This window comes from Heteronotia binoei, chromosome 10 (genome assembly GCF_032191835.1).
Source record: "Heteronotia binoei isolate CCM8104 ecotype False Entrance Well chromosome 10, APGP_CSIRO_Hbin_v1, whole genome shotgun sequence".
In the NCBI taxonomy this organism is placed as follows: Eukaryota; Metazoa; Chordata; class Lepidosauria; order Squamata; family Gekkonidae; genus Heteronotia; species Heteronotia binoei.
This window is the reverse complement of record NC_083232.1, coordinates 68,223,106-68,241,045: the sequence shown is the minus strand read 5'-3', so window position 1 is coordinate 68,241,045 and position 17,940 is coordinate 68,223,106. Positions and strand designations below refer to the sequence as shown.

General features: G+C 39.0%; 1 protein-coding gene across 1 annotated transcript in view; it reads right to left on the bottom strand.

The window, feature by feature from the left end:
- The window catches only part of STT3B (STT3 oligosaccharyltransferase complex catalytic subunit B), a 61,177-nt gene that overhangs the window by 19,241 nt on the left and 23,996 nt on the right, over nucleotides 1–17,940 (bottom strand). Inside the window, exons 3-5 of the mRNA XM_060248826.1 lie at nucleotides 16,963–17,250; nucleotides 11,635–11,700; nucleotides 3,950–4,049 (exon numbers count right to left, since the gene is read on the bottom strand). Coding sequence (XP_060104809.1) covers nucleotides 3,950–4,049; nucleotides 11,635–11,700; nucleotides 16,963–17,250 — 454 coding nt within the window. The remainder of the gene's footprint in view (nucleotides 1–3,949; nucleotides 4,050–11,634; nucleotides 11,701–16,962; nucleotides 17,251–17,940) is intronic.

Here is a 17,940-nt window from a genome sequence, read left to right as displayed (position 1 = left end):
TACATCAGACATTTAAAAAATCCAATTTGCTACTGTTTTGCAGTTCATAATGTCAGTTACTGCAACACTGCCATCCTGTGGCATTTAACAGCAGCTTTTATTGTTTTGATCTCTTGTACCTACCTAATAGCATCTTGCTAACTGCAAGGGAGTTATGTAACTATAATCATGCTTACAGCTGTTTGCTTGTGTGAAAATGTTAACATGTTTTAAGGTCTGGTCGTGTGAAGGATTTACAGACCTGCTCCATTCTTCTCCCACATCCTTCAGAATTGTCTAACGTAAGTATTTAAAAATAATGGCTTCCTAGTTACTTTTGAAGGCCCCTCCTTTTTCACAGTCTATAAAGAACTGAGGCCTCCTGTTACAAGTAAGTTTACCAAGGCTGGAACAAGATGTTCAGAAGCACACACAGCACTCCCACCTCTGTATTTAATCCTTACCCTGCAGTCTGGAGTCAAAGTGGTTCACCCACTATTTCATTCCTGTAAGCTAAGGCACGTTTTTCTAGTTGGTAAGAAAACTATTCATAATATATCATAACGTTGAAAAGGACACCTGAAGGACAACAGTCAGGACAGAACTGTATCGTTTGGCATAGTGTTTGTAAGTTGATTCAGTTACAAAATGGACACTAGTTCGACTTCTTCCAAACTTCACAGGGGGTTAAGAGTTCACACTAGCTGGCAGCTCCATAGCTTTGGAAGCATTGCTACAACAGAAATCTCCATATTTGTTCTTGCTGGTTCACATATTTTAGTTAAAATCTAGCAGAACTAAACAATTCTTTGCATCACTCATCAGCAAACTAATCAACTAGCTTATCCAAGAACATCAGATATTGACTGTGTTTTAATATCTTGGGATGATGTAGCAAAATAAAGAGCTGGTCTTGCTTATTTTCAACAACATTCAAATTCTACGCAGGGGCACCATTCCCAGAATTTACTTCTGGAAAGTCAAGAACTGTTCTCCCTGGCTGAATCAGTCAGAAAGATGGAGTGATAGGCATGGCTATGCATCAAAAACATCTGGGAATTTCTTATGGCTTCAGAAAGATGGCATCAATATCTGATGTTCTTGGATAAGCTATCCATCTTTTCCTTCAGATTCTATGTTCAAAGGCCTGGAATCAAACTGCTTAACTATATGAAGAATATAAGAAGATGCCATTGGATTTATATCCCACCCTTTACTCTGAATCTCAGAGCGACTCATAATCTCCTTTACCTTCCTCCCCCACAACAAGCACCCTGTGAGGTAGGTGGGGCTGAGAGAGCTCTCCCAGAAGCTGCCCTTTCAAAGACAGCTCTGCGAGAGCTATGGCTGACTCATGGCCATTTCAGCAGCTGCAAGTGGAAGAGTGGGGAATCAAACCTGGATCTCCCAGACAAGAGTCAGCACACGTAACCACTACACCAAACTGGCTCTCCTATGAACACAGAAGTGTCTGTGCTAATAATAACTGCAAGATTAATAAAGCATTTTGATAAATGACAGACTGTGAAAAACAAACAGCAAACATTTTGGCGTCCATCAGCAGCAACACAAAGATTTCATATCTGATGTAACAGACTCCACTTTCAGGCAAGCCAAACATTGCCCTGTCAACTGAATCAAAAGTTGCTTTGTTGTAGATTCATACAGCACGAAGCAGAAAATTGAATTCATGGGACTAGTCAGCCAGGACGTGGAGAGCAAGGCCAGTATCCATTGTAGACCATATGGCAGCCTTTTTTTTTTTAAAGGAGGCCAACTGTAATAAGGGGCAACTGTATCTTTTCAAACAGTGCATGAGGCACCTCAGAATAATAATTTTTCCTTTTCTTTACAAACCAAACATAGGAAAGCCATTATGTTCACATATGAATACAGAATTCAGATCAGAAATGGGGAAAACATTATTTAAAAAAGAATTTAAACCTACAGCGATAAGCAAGAGCAAACCAATAATATGCTGTTGCAACATACATTTTACCTACCAGGCAGCATCAGTTGCTACTGTTTTACTGTTTATTTATTTATATTGTATTTTAGAAACATACATAATGGAAGAGCAATTTTTACAATATTATTGTTTGTTTTTCTATGACTGCAAGTCTAGTCATGCTTCAAGGGAGCAGATCCTATTAAACTCAATCAGGCCTACATACCAGTGAACAGGTTCTTATACTTTATGGTTGACTGGTGACAACTCCCTCTCACAGCAGACCTCCCACTTTGCCCCTGAAGCTGACTCCCGGAAAATAAATTCATGGAGCTCAGGAGCAGCAGCAGGGAAGTGTGAAAATTCGGTTTCATAAATTGTCTGTAGATGTTGTAGGATACAAGCCATGGTTACAATCATGGTATTGGTCTAGGATCTGCCCCTTTTTGATAGCCAGTTATCCCCTTATATAACATTTATTCTCTGGAAGAAAAATGAATATACAGTGCTTTGAAAAGTATAAGTCTGTGTAGGACTAGATCATTATTGGCTAGTATCCATTTTTGAGGTAATATGATATAGAATTTAAGAGTCTTTCACTAAATTTGATACTTTCCTCATTAGGAAGGGACAAACGGCAACACTGGTCCCAGAAATGAATGCAAAAATCAGAAATGCTGTATTAACTTTTATTAAGATACATGCTTCAAGTTATCCACAGCTGTTCTAATGATGGGAAGTAGAAGCAGCTTGAAGCAGAATAGGTTGACTTAAATGACCTGATTTAAGTCACTGATTAAATCAAGTTCCCCATTTTGAAATTTATATGTTTCTTGAACAAAACATGTATGTCCATTAGAGATGGGCAAACTTTCCCTGGTCTTAAACTGTAGGATATAGGTTTGCATGGTTTGAAATCCAATTATGATATTCAATAACTTCCATCCCATGCTACAATCATGGTTATTCACATGCAGCTGGATTCTAGATTTTCCTAAACCTATTTTCTAGAATTATTCCTAAAATGTGTATACTACGTTGGCAAATGTCTACATTTACGAGACTGTAATACACTGCAGACTGAGTCATGTAGCTTATTTGGTTTTTCAGAGGGGGCTTGTTCAGCATTGTTCCGTATTACAACTAAGCGTTTACAATAGATGTTGTGTAATATTCCAAAACTAACGCAAAAGAAATCAAATTGAAGTCAACATCAATAACTTTGCATCAAATATGCATGAGCAGTCAGCAGGAGTTTAGTCAGCATTGTAGTTATGATGCCAAGTAGGTCAAATAAATGCCCAGTACATTCATTCACTAAAGCCATAAAAAAGACCATGCCTGGCTTTACGGAATGTTCTATGAATGTTAAATGATCTTAAGTGCTACACCAATTATATTATGCCCCATTAGCTTCTTTTATTAGTGTATGAATGCTTAGAAAAAAACAATAAATAAGTCATATGGGTTTTTGATGTTTTATGACAGAAAGCTGGCAAATGTTTATTTGGATTTGCTTCATTTATTTTGCACTTCACCTGGAAGCTATAAAGGGATTGACCCAATCCTGGTTACTTGTTCAAATTTACTATAGTAATTATGGGGCAAACACTCCTCTATTCTGTAAACATTTTACCCTGTTTACCAGCTCCAGATAGTAAAGCTAGCTACTAAATGCAGGTAAGATAGGTCATTGCTTAAACATGACTTGGAGTTCATTTACCCTGTACAAACAACAGCCCTTCTCACTAAGAGAACAGCAAAAAAGTTTTATGCTATTTCTGCAAAAGCCCACCTTAAAGCCAATAACTGACTGAAGCTGACAAGGAATGAAGAAAACCGCACTAGGGTTTAGAAATAATGCTATATCATGGGATTGTCAAATCAACTGGTTCTATTCTATGATCAATGGAATACATGTGACTGGACAACATTAATCACAGAATTTAATTCCACAGTCTGAGAAAAGGACGGAATAAAAAGCAGTTTTAACTCAAACGATTCCAATGTCAGAACACTCACCTATGTAGACCCTCCTGCTGTATCTCTGCATCAGCAGTAGCACAAACACATGCAGTGGAATAAGATTGATGATGAAAACATAACCACCCCATGCAGAGACCTGTGAAAAATGAGTATTGTAAATATAACCAGAATAAGAACGTTGTAAACTTTTTTAAATAATAAGAGTCAGAGAATATGCACTTTCAAATTCTAGTTCTAAGTCAATGTTATTTTATACATAAACACAACATGAGCACGCTGCATATCCCAAGGAACACATAGTAGAAGACTCTTCTACAATGATTTCTTTTCCCAGTCTGTATGAACCAAGCAGGAAACATTTCAGGGAGAAAGAAGACTCAAACTGCACACAGAAGGCTGTTATTTACTTCATTTGTACTCCACCATTCTCTCCCAAAAGGAGCCAAAGTGGCTTATATTGTTCATTTATCTTCACAATAACCCTAAAAAGTAGGTTAAGCTGATAGCTTGTGACTGGTCCAAGGTTACCCAGGAAAGTTTCAGGCATGGTGAGGATTTAAACCTGGCTATGCAAAAATTATTTATATAAACAATACTCTTAAAGAAACAGTAGCCAAGCTATCCCCCAAGATGGGAGTGAAGAATTTTGCTAGCTTTTTCATCCCAGTCTTGCAGCACTTTTGCAAAGATGAAAAAGTGCAGGGTGGAATCGTCACAGTCCCCCCCCCACACTTTTTTACAAAGTTTGAATTCTTATGTTTTAAAGTGTTTTCATAGTTTTATAAGCTATCTTGGACATTGATATTGGTAGAAAGGTATGGTATAAAATGCTCAAAAATATATCGTTCTCTAATGCAATTTTCCAAGCAGAACACAAATCATTTTATTTTGCTGTTTAGAGGGCTCCATGAATTTAGTCACTCAACTAACACACAGTCTCTTTTTGTGACTATACAGAACACTGCCGAACTGGTCCTATTAGAATTTTCAGAATAAACTCATTACAGAAGAATTACTGAAGTACTACTGAAAAACCTGAACAGTAGTTGATTGAACCTGGGAAACAGTGAGACAAACTCTCACTCAAGGGATACAACAAACCCTGAAATACTACCACACAGAGACTCATTCATGGTTATGAAGAGATTGCAATACACCATTAACTGACTTGCCAATTAGCAGCACTGTGTAACCCCTACCTGCATCAAAATAAGTACTGCCATTTATTTTTACACAATCTTACTCTTTAGCCAGTTATAGCACTACAGAAAACTACATACTTGTAAGATATAAAATTATCTTTAAAAGATATTTGTGTTTGTTTTTTTAAAACAACAACGACGAACCTTTGGCATGGATAGCTCAGCCTTCTTGCTCCCTCTGCTGAAGCCACTTATACTGATCCCCCATACTGGTGAGGAAGAGAATTTGTGACATCTTTGGTTCCTCAGTTTTACATCTGTGTTTTAATACTCCCTCAGCTGCCTACTTGCTGGAATGCTCAACTTCTGGACATAAGATTGCCATGGATGAGGAGGTAGGAAGCCTCCACCCCAATAGGAGCAGCAACATCTACTGGCTGTAATGGCTGGCCATCAGCCAGCACTTTCAAACCAAGCTGCTTTCATTCCTGCAACTGTGACTGCTCTAGAGGTTAGCATATCTCTGGCATATCTCTCCAGCATGGGGCACTGCCAGGCCCATATTTGGGTTTGTCAACTGGCTAATTTCAAAACGCATGGACACAAGAAGCTTTGGAAAATGATCCTAGTGGTTAGCTAGGTTCATACAGGAGTAGGTAGTCCTTCAGGTATGGCAAACTTAATGGCAAGCAACCTGCTCCCAATGAATTTAGCCATGGCATCAAAATTAGGGAACTCCCTCCTCAGGGATATTTGCCTGTTCCCTTCTATCACTGTCTTCCACAGCGGGTGAAAACTTTTTTGTTTCTGAATTTAATTATCTTCTGAAATTAGGCAGCTGGCAATACAGAGAAGGGCATTCTCAGACTATGGGTGCAATCACATAAGGACTTACCTGTGGCAGTCCCTCAGCTTTTAAAAAGCTGATACCATTGGAGACATGCCACAGTGATCAGATGGCGCCCACCCACCTGGCAGCTGAGGCACAGAGTGCACATGAACAGAGTGGAGCTATCACACTACTCCTGCACATGTATGAAGTGCCCCCAGCCATTTAGATGGCAGGAAATGCGCCGTGGAAGTGCCACAAGGACTTTGCCACTGGGAAGTTCCTGGTGGCTACTTAAACTGTTACTGGGCTGTCCTAAGATGAGGTAAGAATGAGTGGGGCATGTGGAACAGATATGTGCATGTGACTGCACACATTAAATCCAGGCTAGGGGTGGCTATGATGGGCCAAAAGCTCATGTGATCGCACCGAATGTGTTATCTGTTATTGGATAATCTTGTCCTATGTTTTAATGATGTGCTTTAATGAACTTCCACGAACTTTTCCAGCTTATTAACCATGAACTTCCATGAACCATGAACTTCCACGAACTTTTCCAGCTTATTAACCAGGTGATGGTTCCTCAGGTTTGTGGGGACCCAGAAGTGGATTCAGAAGGCATGTTTAGGTTGTACCACCACCAGTGAGCTCAAGAGGCATTTAAATGCCTCCCGAAGCCCACTTCTAGATTGTGCTGCAGGGGTGTGATAGCACTACTGTGGTGTGACGCCAGTGAGCCCAGGAGGCATTTAAATGCCTCCTGAGCTTGCACAGACTGCTCCAATGGACCAAACAGACCACTTTAAAAAGTTGCAGTCCATGGGTGGTCTATCAAAACTGCAAATACATGGACTAGGCAAACAGACTGCGAACTGACCCCAGTCCATGAGGAACTTAGGTCTGTGTACTGCCCGTGTGCATCCCCAACTCAGGCCTTCGGGGACACCATGACAACATCCCAAATTGCTTTGGGCCCAATATATGAAGGACACACACATTATCTTCTTTTCTGTTCTGGGCAGGTAAATTGGTGATCTCACTGGGGTGGGGACACAGAGATTCAGCCATTGCAACGGGCTGATCATTATTTCCTGAATGCTTGGTTGGTTCTACCTCCTTATTCTTGCAAGGGCAGTAGATCACTTAGTTTAGGCTGCACTCACGATTAATAGAATCAATCAGGTTCCAGAATGCTCTGGAGAATTTTGAGAATCTCGGCAAGGTACTATGTCCACCTGAAATGATGTGCTACCTGGAGCAAAAGACAAAGTCACTCTTGGTGGCTTCTGCTTCCATTTAGAAGACTGTTTGCTCCATGATTTACTAGGACCTATTTCCCACTAGTGCTGCTCCACCCCCAGGCTTCTGTTTCCCTCAGAGCAAGCAACTGATTTCCAACCAATTACATTCCGAGCCGTGGCAGCCTCCAATTCCCTGTGCGGCAACGTAATCCTGAAAAAACAGCATCTCAAAACAGTGCAGGGAACTGGAGTTTCCGCAGCTCAAAATGCGCCCGTGGAGCAACTGGTAGTTAACTGATCACTTGAGCCAGAGGAAAACAGAAGCCTGGGGGTGCAGCAACGCTAGTAGGAAATCGGCTTACGTAACTATAAAAAAAGAACAGAATTGGGAGATAACTTGTGCGTCACTAATACAAGACTGTCCAATTATATACAGGCAGGCCTAAATGGCGACCAAGGTTGTTTTTTTCTCATCACCAATGAATCAGCTGAGCTTCATTCACCTCAACTATTTAATGTAGCCCAAGACTTTTAACACATAGATCTGACTCCAACAATAATTTGACAACTAACTGTGACATTTTTGTAAGGTTCTTGTCTAACAAAGTCTTTCATCTGATTCGATTTGGACATCAAGTTGGATATAGGATCTTGTGCCAGAGGAGTTAAACTCATTTGCTTGTCAGAGTTTTATGGACAAGTTCAGGTTGGTTTTATTAACATACACTGAAAAAATCCATGGAATTGTGAAAGACACCACCTGCAATTTGGATCCCTAACTTTTATGATTAGGGAAAGCCACAAGAAAGAGTTTATTTCATTGGCAGAGGGATTTTTTTCCACACACCTCTAGCAGAAGGCATGGTCTGACACCTTAGCTTTGATGGACAGTCTCTGTCTACAGTTAGAACAGGATAGTTTGATCAGTGATCTTACTGAACTGCTTTCTTCCTGTCTGAGCTTGTGGAGGTGGTCTCAGAAATGGTGTTGAGGACTCCTAAGGCTCCTTGTTTGGGGGACTTCAACATCCATGCCAAGGGTACCATGTTGGGAGCAGCTCAGGATTTCATGGCCTCCATGGCAACCATGGGCCTGTCTCCTGAAGTAACAGGCCCCACCCACTGTACAGGTCATACTCTCAATATAGTTTAGTCTAGTCAGGAAGAAGGTGATCTGAAGGAGGAGGATTGAATATGGTCTCCTTGTCATGGATGCAGCACTACTTGCTGAAGTTTAGACTTACAGGGGTTCCAAGACTCCACAGGGATAGGGAATCAAATAAAACGATCTGCCCAGGAGCATTATGGATCCTTTGTCTCCTTGGTGCCACTGTGTTCATGATTTGGCCTTCCAGAGGCAATGAAAAGCTGTTTTATTTGATAGCACTTCTCTATGATCTGTTTGGCTTTATGGTTTTGGGGAGCTAATCTGTATTTTGTTTATCTGAATTATCTGTCATGGTAGATAATTCACTGAAAATGTCAAGACAGTGTGCGTTTGCAATAAAAAAGGCCAACGCCATGCTGGGAATTATTAGGAAGGGAATTGAAAACAAATCAGCCAGTATCATAATGCCTCTGTATAAATCGATGGTGCGGTCTCATTTGGAGTACTGTGTGCAGTTCTGGTCGCCGCACCTCAAAAAGGATATTATAGCATTGGAGAAAGTTCAGAAAAGGGCAACTAAAATGATTAAAGGGCTGGAACACCTTCCCTATGAAGAAAGGTTGAAACGCTTAGGGCTCTTTAGCTTGGAGAAACGTCGACTGAGGGGTGACATGATAGAAGTTTACAAGATAATGCATGGGATGGAGAAAGTAGAGAAAGAAGTACTTTTCTCCCTTTCTCACAATACAAGAACTCGTGGGCATTCGATGAAATTGCTGAGCAGACAGGTTAAAACGGATAAAAGGAAGTACTTCTTCACCCAAAGGGTGATTAACATGTGGAATTCACTGCCACAGGAGGTGGTGGCGTCCACAAGCATAGCCACCTTCAAGAAGGGGTTAGATAAAAATATGGAGCAGAGGTCCATCAGTGGCTATTAGCCACAGTGTGTGTGTGTGTGTATATATATATATATATATATATATATATATATATATATATATATATATATATATATATATATATATATATATATATATATATATATATTGGCCGCTGTGTGACACAGAATGTTGGACTGGATGGGCCATTGGCCTGATCTAACATGGCTTCTCTTATGTTCTTATGTTCTTCTTATGTTATTTATTTGAGTATATATTGTTGATTTTTGTATTTATGCCATTAAGCATTTTTGGACCTTTTGGGGAAGTGTTAGGAAACATCTACACAAAACGACTGCTAGTTTTAAACATTAAACAGTTTAAACATTAAACAGTTTTAAACATCTGCTTAAACATTCCAAAGGTAATACTTTTAAAAACATCCTTCAATATAAAAAATTTCCATGTAACTTTGTCCTATTGTGCAAATTGTAAACAGGACTTGTGTTAGGATGGGACCAAAGGGTACTTGTGACAGAACTTTCCTGTCAACTGAGGACACCCACACAGCCTCCAATGATTTGGGGAGATCAAGTTTGTTTTGAACTATGAACCTTCCCGAGTTACCAGATATTCTTAAGTTAGCAAGTTCACTTATGGCTTTAAGTTCACTGTCATAAGGTAAGCCTTGTAGTGGAAAAGTAGGACATGGAGATCATGGAGGAAGAAGTTGTACTGAAATAATAAAGATTTACTTATTTACAGGTTGGTTTTATAGAGCAAATCAGCAGCACAGGTCTCCAGATTGTCAAAGGAGAAACCTAACTGAGACACATAAATTTAAGCTAGTTATGGTTTCAGAGTGTGGTTTAAATTTTCTTTGAAGATTACAGATACAAACAGGTTTTTAGTGACTAGCTTTATTTTAAAGTTTGGTAACTCAGGATCAATTGCTTAATGTTTAGATGTATATGATTGACATATTTATTTTATTTTATTTATTTATTTATCTGAGATTTATATCCCGCCCTTCCCACTAGGTGGCTCAGGGTGGCTTACAACATGTAAAACTAACATAAAATATAAAATTAAGCATTAAATTAACATTTCATAATTTATAGTTAAAAATCTAAACAATTATTATATACATAAACATACTTTTTCTCCTTGTTACCTCTATACCTGTTCACTGTTTTATTTACTATCTGATATATGCCAAAAAAGGCTTGTGTGTGTGTGTGTGACTAGCCACTACGTTGAATCTTCTCTTTCAAACAGGATTCCACCTACATCAGCTTCCCCTTTTTCAAGAGTTAAACTAAATGTACAAGGTTTGCTCATTACCAGAGACAAAAACTGGGTATTTTATTCTCTCCCAGTGGTAAAACTAAACCCTTATGTCACACTACCAGGCAGAGCTACCCTTCAAACTGTCCACTCTTTTGCCAGACCTCAACTATCACTTTTCTTTTCTCTGACGCAGATCTGAACTATCTCCTGCTGTGTTTCCTTCCAAACTTTCATCCCCCTGATCAAAGGGGTAATCAGTAAAAGTTAATTAGTGCCAAAGGTTACCCGAAGATCTAGTAGCACGAAAAGGTACTTTCACTATCTATTGCTAGTCAGCCACAATTTTAAGTACATCTGAAATGAATCAGAAAAAAATAATCAGATGAACAAAAACAGAAGTATTACTTTCGTTGGAGGAGAACAGTTTAAGATTTTACAAATTATCCCATCTCAAGGAATACGGAAAGTTGCATAAGCAACTAACTTCAGATTCTGGGAAAAAAGAGGAATCCCTAGACATTCTCAAAGATTATTATTTATTTTCACATTATTCAAAAGTCATCTGCTTAATTCAGAGAAAGCACCCAGACATACAAGGCCACCCACAGACACTGCTCATAAGAATATGCTGGATCATCAGATCAGTGGTCCAGCTTACTATTTCACACAGCAGCCAACCAATTGATCTGGAGGGCCAAATGAACAGGATATAAAGGCCAAGGCCTTCCCTGATCTTGCCTCTTAGCATTGATATTCAGTGGTTTGCTGCCTCTGCATATGAAGGTTATGAGATTCTCTTTTAAACATACCACCACAAAGAAAGAGAATCTACAGGCCAGCTGTTGCGGCTGAAACAATATAAAGACAGCGTTTTCAAACAATGGCCAGTATGGTGTTGCAAAGTGCTGTCAAGTTGGGGTTTTCAAGGCAAGAGACATTCAGAGATGGTTTGCCCTTGCCTGCATCTGCATAGTGACCCTGGTATTCCCTAGAAGTCTCCCATCCAAATACTAGCCAAGGCTAACCCTGCTTAGCTTCTGAGATTTGATGCGATCGGGCTAGCCTGGGCTATCCAGGTCAAGGCAATGGCCGGTATATTGTTTCTGTTAAAAAGGCTGTTCCAGCCTTTAAACATGATTAATAAAAGCTATTATAGCATGCCAATGAAAAATGACCTTGCATGGTTAACTTTAAATGAACAAGTGACTATATGATTTAGAATTTTACCTACCATGTAGAAGTAGGATAGGCAGCAGCATATTGTCCAGAAGACTGACCCAGTTTTCACAGACTTCACCTAAAAATAATCAAGTTGTAATGCCAAAAATGAAACAAAAAAGTCATGCAAATGAATTGGTAAGCTATAGTAAGAAAAGGATATGAACTATACAATGGCTTTACATTTTCTCATCAGGATTCCCTGAAAAAGGTTATTCAACATAATATAGTTAAAACTGTAAGTCCGTTCACTGCCACATTACCTCAGTAAATCAGTTCCAGCCTAATATGGAGTGAAGATATTGCATTAACCCTCATTCAGTGGAGCAAATATATATATTACACACACACACACAAGAAGAGTTGGTTTTTTTACATTGCTTTTCACTACCCAAAGAAATCTCAGAGCAGCTCACAACCACCTTCCCTTCCTCTCCCCACAACAGGCACCCTGTGAAGCAGGTGGAGCTGAGACTTCTGAGAGAACTATGACTGACTCAAGATCACTCAGCTGGCTTCATGTGGAGGAACAGGGAATCAAACCTGGTTCTCCAGAATAAAGTATGCCACTCTTAACCACTACACTGAACTGGCTCTCTGATGCAAAACTTCTAGTAGACTCGTGACATACTGTTATAATGCCTAAACTCTGCTAAATCAGATGCCACTTTGAATTCTGAAAGATGAAAACTGAAAAGGTGTAACCTATAAGAGATTCAAACAAGAAGCCAAGTTGTTGCCTTTTTTACTGTTCAAAGAGATATCCAGCTTTTATGTGTAACAGCTACACAAACATTTTATTAACGTTTTTTAAATGTCATTTACTATCATGCATGCAAGTCAAAACCTGTATAGTATGTTACAATGTATAGTAACCAAAAACAAACAAGCAATGATTCTGCTTTAAGGACAGCCATTTATGTAAATGATTTAGAGCAGTAAATGACGGGCAGGGAATACTTTATTATTTCATGTTCTAATTGTTTGCTGTTTCTTTACAAATCTTGCCCATGGGATTCCAAATGCACATTTGTGGGGGAGAGCATGCTTTTGGAACTTTGCAGAGTGAAAAGCAGCTCTGAGGGAGGACAACCAGTAGAACGGAACAATTTGAAGCAGAGCAGCAAGGGACACCTCAACAAATGGACAACAGTGGCAGCTGCCCAGGACTCCCTGCTGGGGGCTTTCTGTTTGCCCCCCCCCTCAAATGCTCATGTCCCCTCCCCAATGGAGAGGAAAAAGAAGAAAAATAGCAGGTTCCCACTACTACTTCTACCTACTTGTCCCGTACAGGGTTCAGGCTGCCCACCATTCAGTGACATTTGTGCCAGTCTTCTTCAGGGCTCTGGCAATGAGCTCAACAACAGCTAGTAGTGTTTATTCTATTTGGGGCTTGGATGGATGGCTTTCAGTGAGGCTCCCGCTTGCCTCACATGGGGCAAAGGCAAAGAGTTTGGCCATAACAGGAAGCCCCACAGGGGTTGCAAATGATTCTGGGAGCTTATCCTGAATTGTTGCCCAAGTTTTAGCATCACTAAGCATCCCATGCCCCCCCCATGTATCCTAAGTCACCAGTGATCTGTGATTTTCAAAAATATTAAGAAACTGAAGAATTTCCAATGCCCTAAATAGAACATTATCTGATTACTGTATTGCATTTATTAAGCACAATTTTAAAGCACTCATATTAACTCTGTCTTATAGCAACAAATACTTAAACTGAAATATTTTAAAGAAAAAATCAAATATTTTATATTTATATTTAAATTTTATATTTGAAAAAATTCAAAGCTTTATGTGGATTCTTTATTTGAATGATATCTGTAAAATGGTAATGACAATACACTATGTATTTCCCTTATACTGTCTAAATTAAAGGGGGGGGGGAAACAAAGGCACTGAAAACTGTTGACATACTCATTTTAGCACTCCCAAAGAACTGTGCATGAGTGGACAAGTTTGTCTATTCATCTGTTTTCACACAATTTAATTCTCTTCCACAGAGGTCAAACTGGGCACTGCAGTTTCACTGCCACTCTTTGTTCCATCACTTGCCCATTCTGTATCTGGTGATTATAATATCCCTTCCCCCTTGTGAAAGGGGATATAACAAATCAGAATTTTAGCTTGGTTTTGACCTGCATAGCCCAATTAGGTGAATTCATGACTAGATTTTTATTTGGATTGTTGTATGTAGCTGATTTTATCCCCCAACCCATCCTTTACTAATCAATAAAACATGCATGTTCTCTTTCCTTCACAATTCCTAGGAATATCACCTAAGAAGGATTACAGCTTTAAAATCACCACACTTCCCTAATATTGTACTGGCAAAGGCATCCATTCATTGTAATTAATTTTCTGAAACACCAAATGAAAATAGAAATTTTTCCAAGGAAAAATAAAGAATCTCACATATCTGTAAACCATTCTGAAAGAAGCTTCTTCTTTTTGGAAAAAAAGACTGGTTGCTTGGTTGTTTTAAATGTATATATCTATAACACACAATACCCTCAGTCTAGTAATCTGGATCATCATTTCATGAAACACAGATTTGAGAATCACATCAGATATGGTAACGCAAATTTTTACAGGCCCACTATATTGTAGAATGTCCATATAAACTATATGGTTCATGCTACAAGGTTACCTGACCAAGTTGTCCACATTTGTTAATGTGAACATTTTCAGATTCTAATTTAACTTCAGACTTGTGAATTAAAATTGTCACAAGCTGGGCTGGTATTGCTCTCCATAATAATGTTTGGGACCTTTATTAATTACCCATCATCATCTGCACAGCTTCTCACCTAAATTTCACCAGAAATTAATCATGTGTAAAAAAGAAAAGAAAAGAAGAACGCAGATTTATATCCCGCCCTTCTTTCTGAATCACTCAGAGCGGCTTACAATCTGCTTTATCTCCTTCCCCCAAAACAGACACCCTGTGAGGTGGGTAGGGCTGAGAGCTATGGCTAACCCAAGGCCATTCCAGCAGATGCAAGTGGAGGAGTGGGGAATTAAACCCGGTTCTCCCAGATAAGAGTCCACGCATTTAACCTCTACACCAAACTGGCTCTGAGAGAACAAAAACAACCTCTAGTAGTAGAAAAGAGTAAGAGCCCAGTAACAACTTAAAGACTAACTTTAAAAAAATAAACTTTTCACACACAATGATAAATTACTTAAATGAAATATGTACTCTGGTACCAAAGCCTGCAAGAAACCAAGATGCCAACTTTGCTCTCATATAAATCCTAGCAACACCATAAGTGGACCCAGCAACATCTGTCATACCATCTCAAGTTCCAACTCCCACTCATCCACTCTCTACACTGGTCAAACAGGCTAGCCCGTTGAACGAAGAATTAATGGACGTAAGTCTGATAGCTGAAACCACAACATTCAAAAACCAGTGTGGGAACATTTTAACCTTTCAGGACATTCAGTTGCTAACTTAAAAGTAGCAGTTATCTTACAAAGCAATTTTAAAGGGAGATTAGAAAGAGAGACTGCTGGATTGTAACTGATAATGAAACTTAAGACAATAAATCCACCTGGATTTACTTGAGACCTAGGTTTCCTGTCTCGTTACCAATGCTGATTTGTCCACGCTTACTACCTCTCTGCATATCACACCTAATCCAATCACACCCTCTATTGTCATTTGCCTGCTAATATTATTTGACATTTGAAATCATTCCATTTTCCAATATCTAGGACAGATGGACTCACATTCTAGCTATATCGGAAGAACTGAGCATTGGCTCATGAAATCTCACATTCTACCACAAATTCTGTTAGTCTTTTAAGGTGCTATGGACTCTTGCTTTTTTCTACTGCTACAGTCAGACTAAAATGGCTACCCATCTTGATCAATCTCTAGTAGTGTCAACAACAAGACTATTTAAAAAGTTTTGAATTAAAAGATTACTGCATTCAAGTGTTCTTTGCAAAGATTCAACAATGCTGGCCTTCCAACTGTACAGTTAAGATCTCTGCTATCAATTTTATTTCACCAACAAGAGTTTAGGAAGATTTTTCTACATTGTGAAATAGTTCTCAAATTGCTCAAGCTGATGATACATAAGTGAAAAACACTTTATGATTTCCTGAAAAACCAGGTTAATTATGTAAGCTGCAGGTTCTTTTAGGGCAGTACTACACATTGCGATTATGGCAGATAGTGAAGTTAACACCTGTTATCTACAGCACATGTACAGAATGTGAAAGCAAAACATGAATGTACATACAGTCTCTGCTTGTAAGCTGCATGCATGTGCTGCAGGAAATACAAGAAGAGCACCAGTTATAATGTGAAGCACTGCCTTTATCCAGGAGCCATCAACAGCTTAAGGTCATCCTTTTGCTTACTACACTGCCTAGGGACACAATCCAGGCAAAATTAAGCACTTTAAAATCCCACTGATTTTAATGGGAGATTTAAGCATGATCTTAACTCTCCAATTACAATCAGTGGGGCTTAAAGTGCTTAACTTTGGCTTCATCGTGGCCATACCTTTTAACTTCTGCGGCAACAAACAATACAGGATACCAGAGGATCAGGCTCATTCATAATTTTCTGAGGGCCAGTTTACAATCAAGATTTTCCTTTTGATCTGTGAAAGAGGGCGAATGGGGGCAGTATGATTATTCTAATTATACAACATCCAGCATCTCTTCTCATGATCCCATTTATACAGTGTAACAAATAGTTGTGTGCAGATAGATTCATTTTTATTTAAAGGACAAAAATGGTTTTCAAGGTTTTTTTAACGCGTAATACTTCCATTCCATAAAACCTATCCCTCCAAAATCAAGACCTTCCATTACAGTGCAATTTCCAATGTATAGACATATATATATCCATACAAGAATTCATGTTTTGTGTACAAAACAGTGCAAGAGAAGGCCCATTAAATCACTGACAAAACATTGAAAAAGTGATGTATTAAGTCTGACTTAATCATTATGTAATACTAAAGTTATGCTTATGACTATTTAATTCATGACATTTATCCTTGCTAATCCTCTCATCTATTTGACAGAATCTTTGCTAATGCCCAATAGAATCAGTTAGCCCTTGCCATGACTCCAGTATGAAAAGGAGGAAATACTAAGGCCACAGATGTGAATTGTTCAAAGGTCTTTGGCATAGAAAAATACAGCCTTTTAATTTTTTAACAGGAAGGTCTTTAGCAATAGCAAACTATCACTCAAACCCAGGTATATAGTTGTTCTTAGGGGGGGGGGGAGGTTGTTGGCTGAATACCACAGAGAAGAAATCTAAAGATTCAAACCCATAAATGTTAAGTACAGTAAATGAAAAATAGTTACTTACCCACAAATAATATGTGAACTGCAGTGCAAAAATAGCTATCCCTTCATTGTCAAAAGATCCTGCCACTGATCGTGATATGTAACCAGGTACTATAGCAATAAAACAGGCAGCTAAAAGCCCTGCTCCCTGGTTCCACAGTTCTCTGGTAAGCAGGAAAGTAGAAATTGATGTAAGGCCGCTAAAAACTGGTGCTAGAAACACACATACATCTCTTATGTGGACAGTTATGTTAAGCATATTTAAAATCCAATGTATAAGGCCTGCTGTCACCATCAGCCCTGGGTATACCTGCAAGAAAGAGAGAGAAAAATCACACTGCAAACTATATTCTGAACTCACACTGAAAATGTTGTGACCATCAATGACACATTTAAATTATTAACAATGTCAAATGTCTTGTGCAGCACTGACAACCAAGCAGCACTTATATCATATCAAAAAGCAACATATGCAAATAACACCCCCCCCCCCCAAAAAAAAAATGTATTCTGGATTTCAAGGATGACCAATGCCATAATGAGAGATTCCTTGGTAAACCAAAATTATGGCATTCAAAAGATTTCACACATACTAAGTGAGAATTTGACCTCTGTGAAGGCTGGCCCAGCCTTCTCCCATCACTGCCTTCATGAAACCACTTATCTTTAGAAATTCAAGCGGACATATAGCTGATGTGGATAGGGATCGTAAAAGGCCAACTGTTAGCAGTTTGAGATGCCAGCTACATAGAAGCAGCAGCAGCTGGGAGAGAAGGTAGAAGATAAGCAAAGCACGCAATAATAGCAGCAAACTTTGTCCCACTGGTATATGTAAAATGACTGCCCCTGCCCCAGGGAGGAATTATAAAACATTTAAAATCAAGTATTTGAGAGTTTAACCATAGATGCCCTGTATGTTTGCATTCAACTTGTATTTTTTCTTGATTAGTGTATGTATTTTTATTCCTAAACTGTACTATTGAGCACATAACTGAATTTT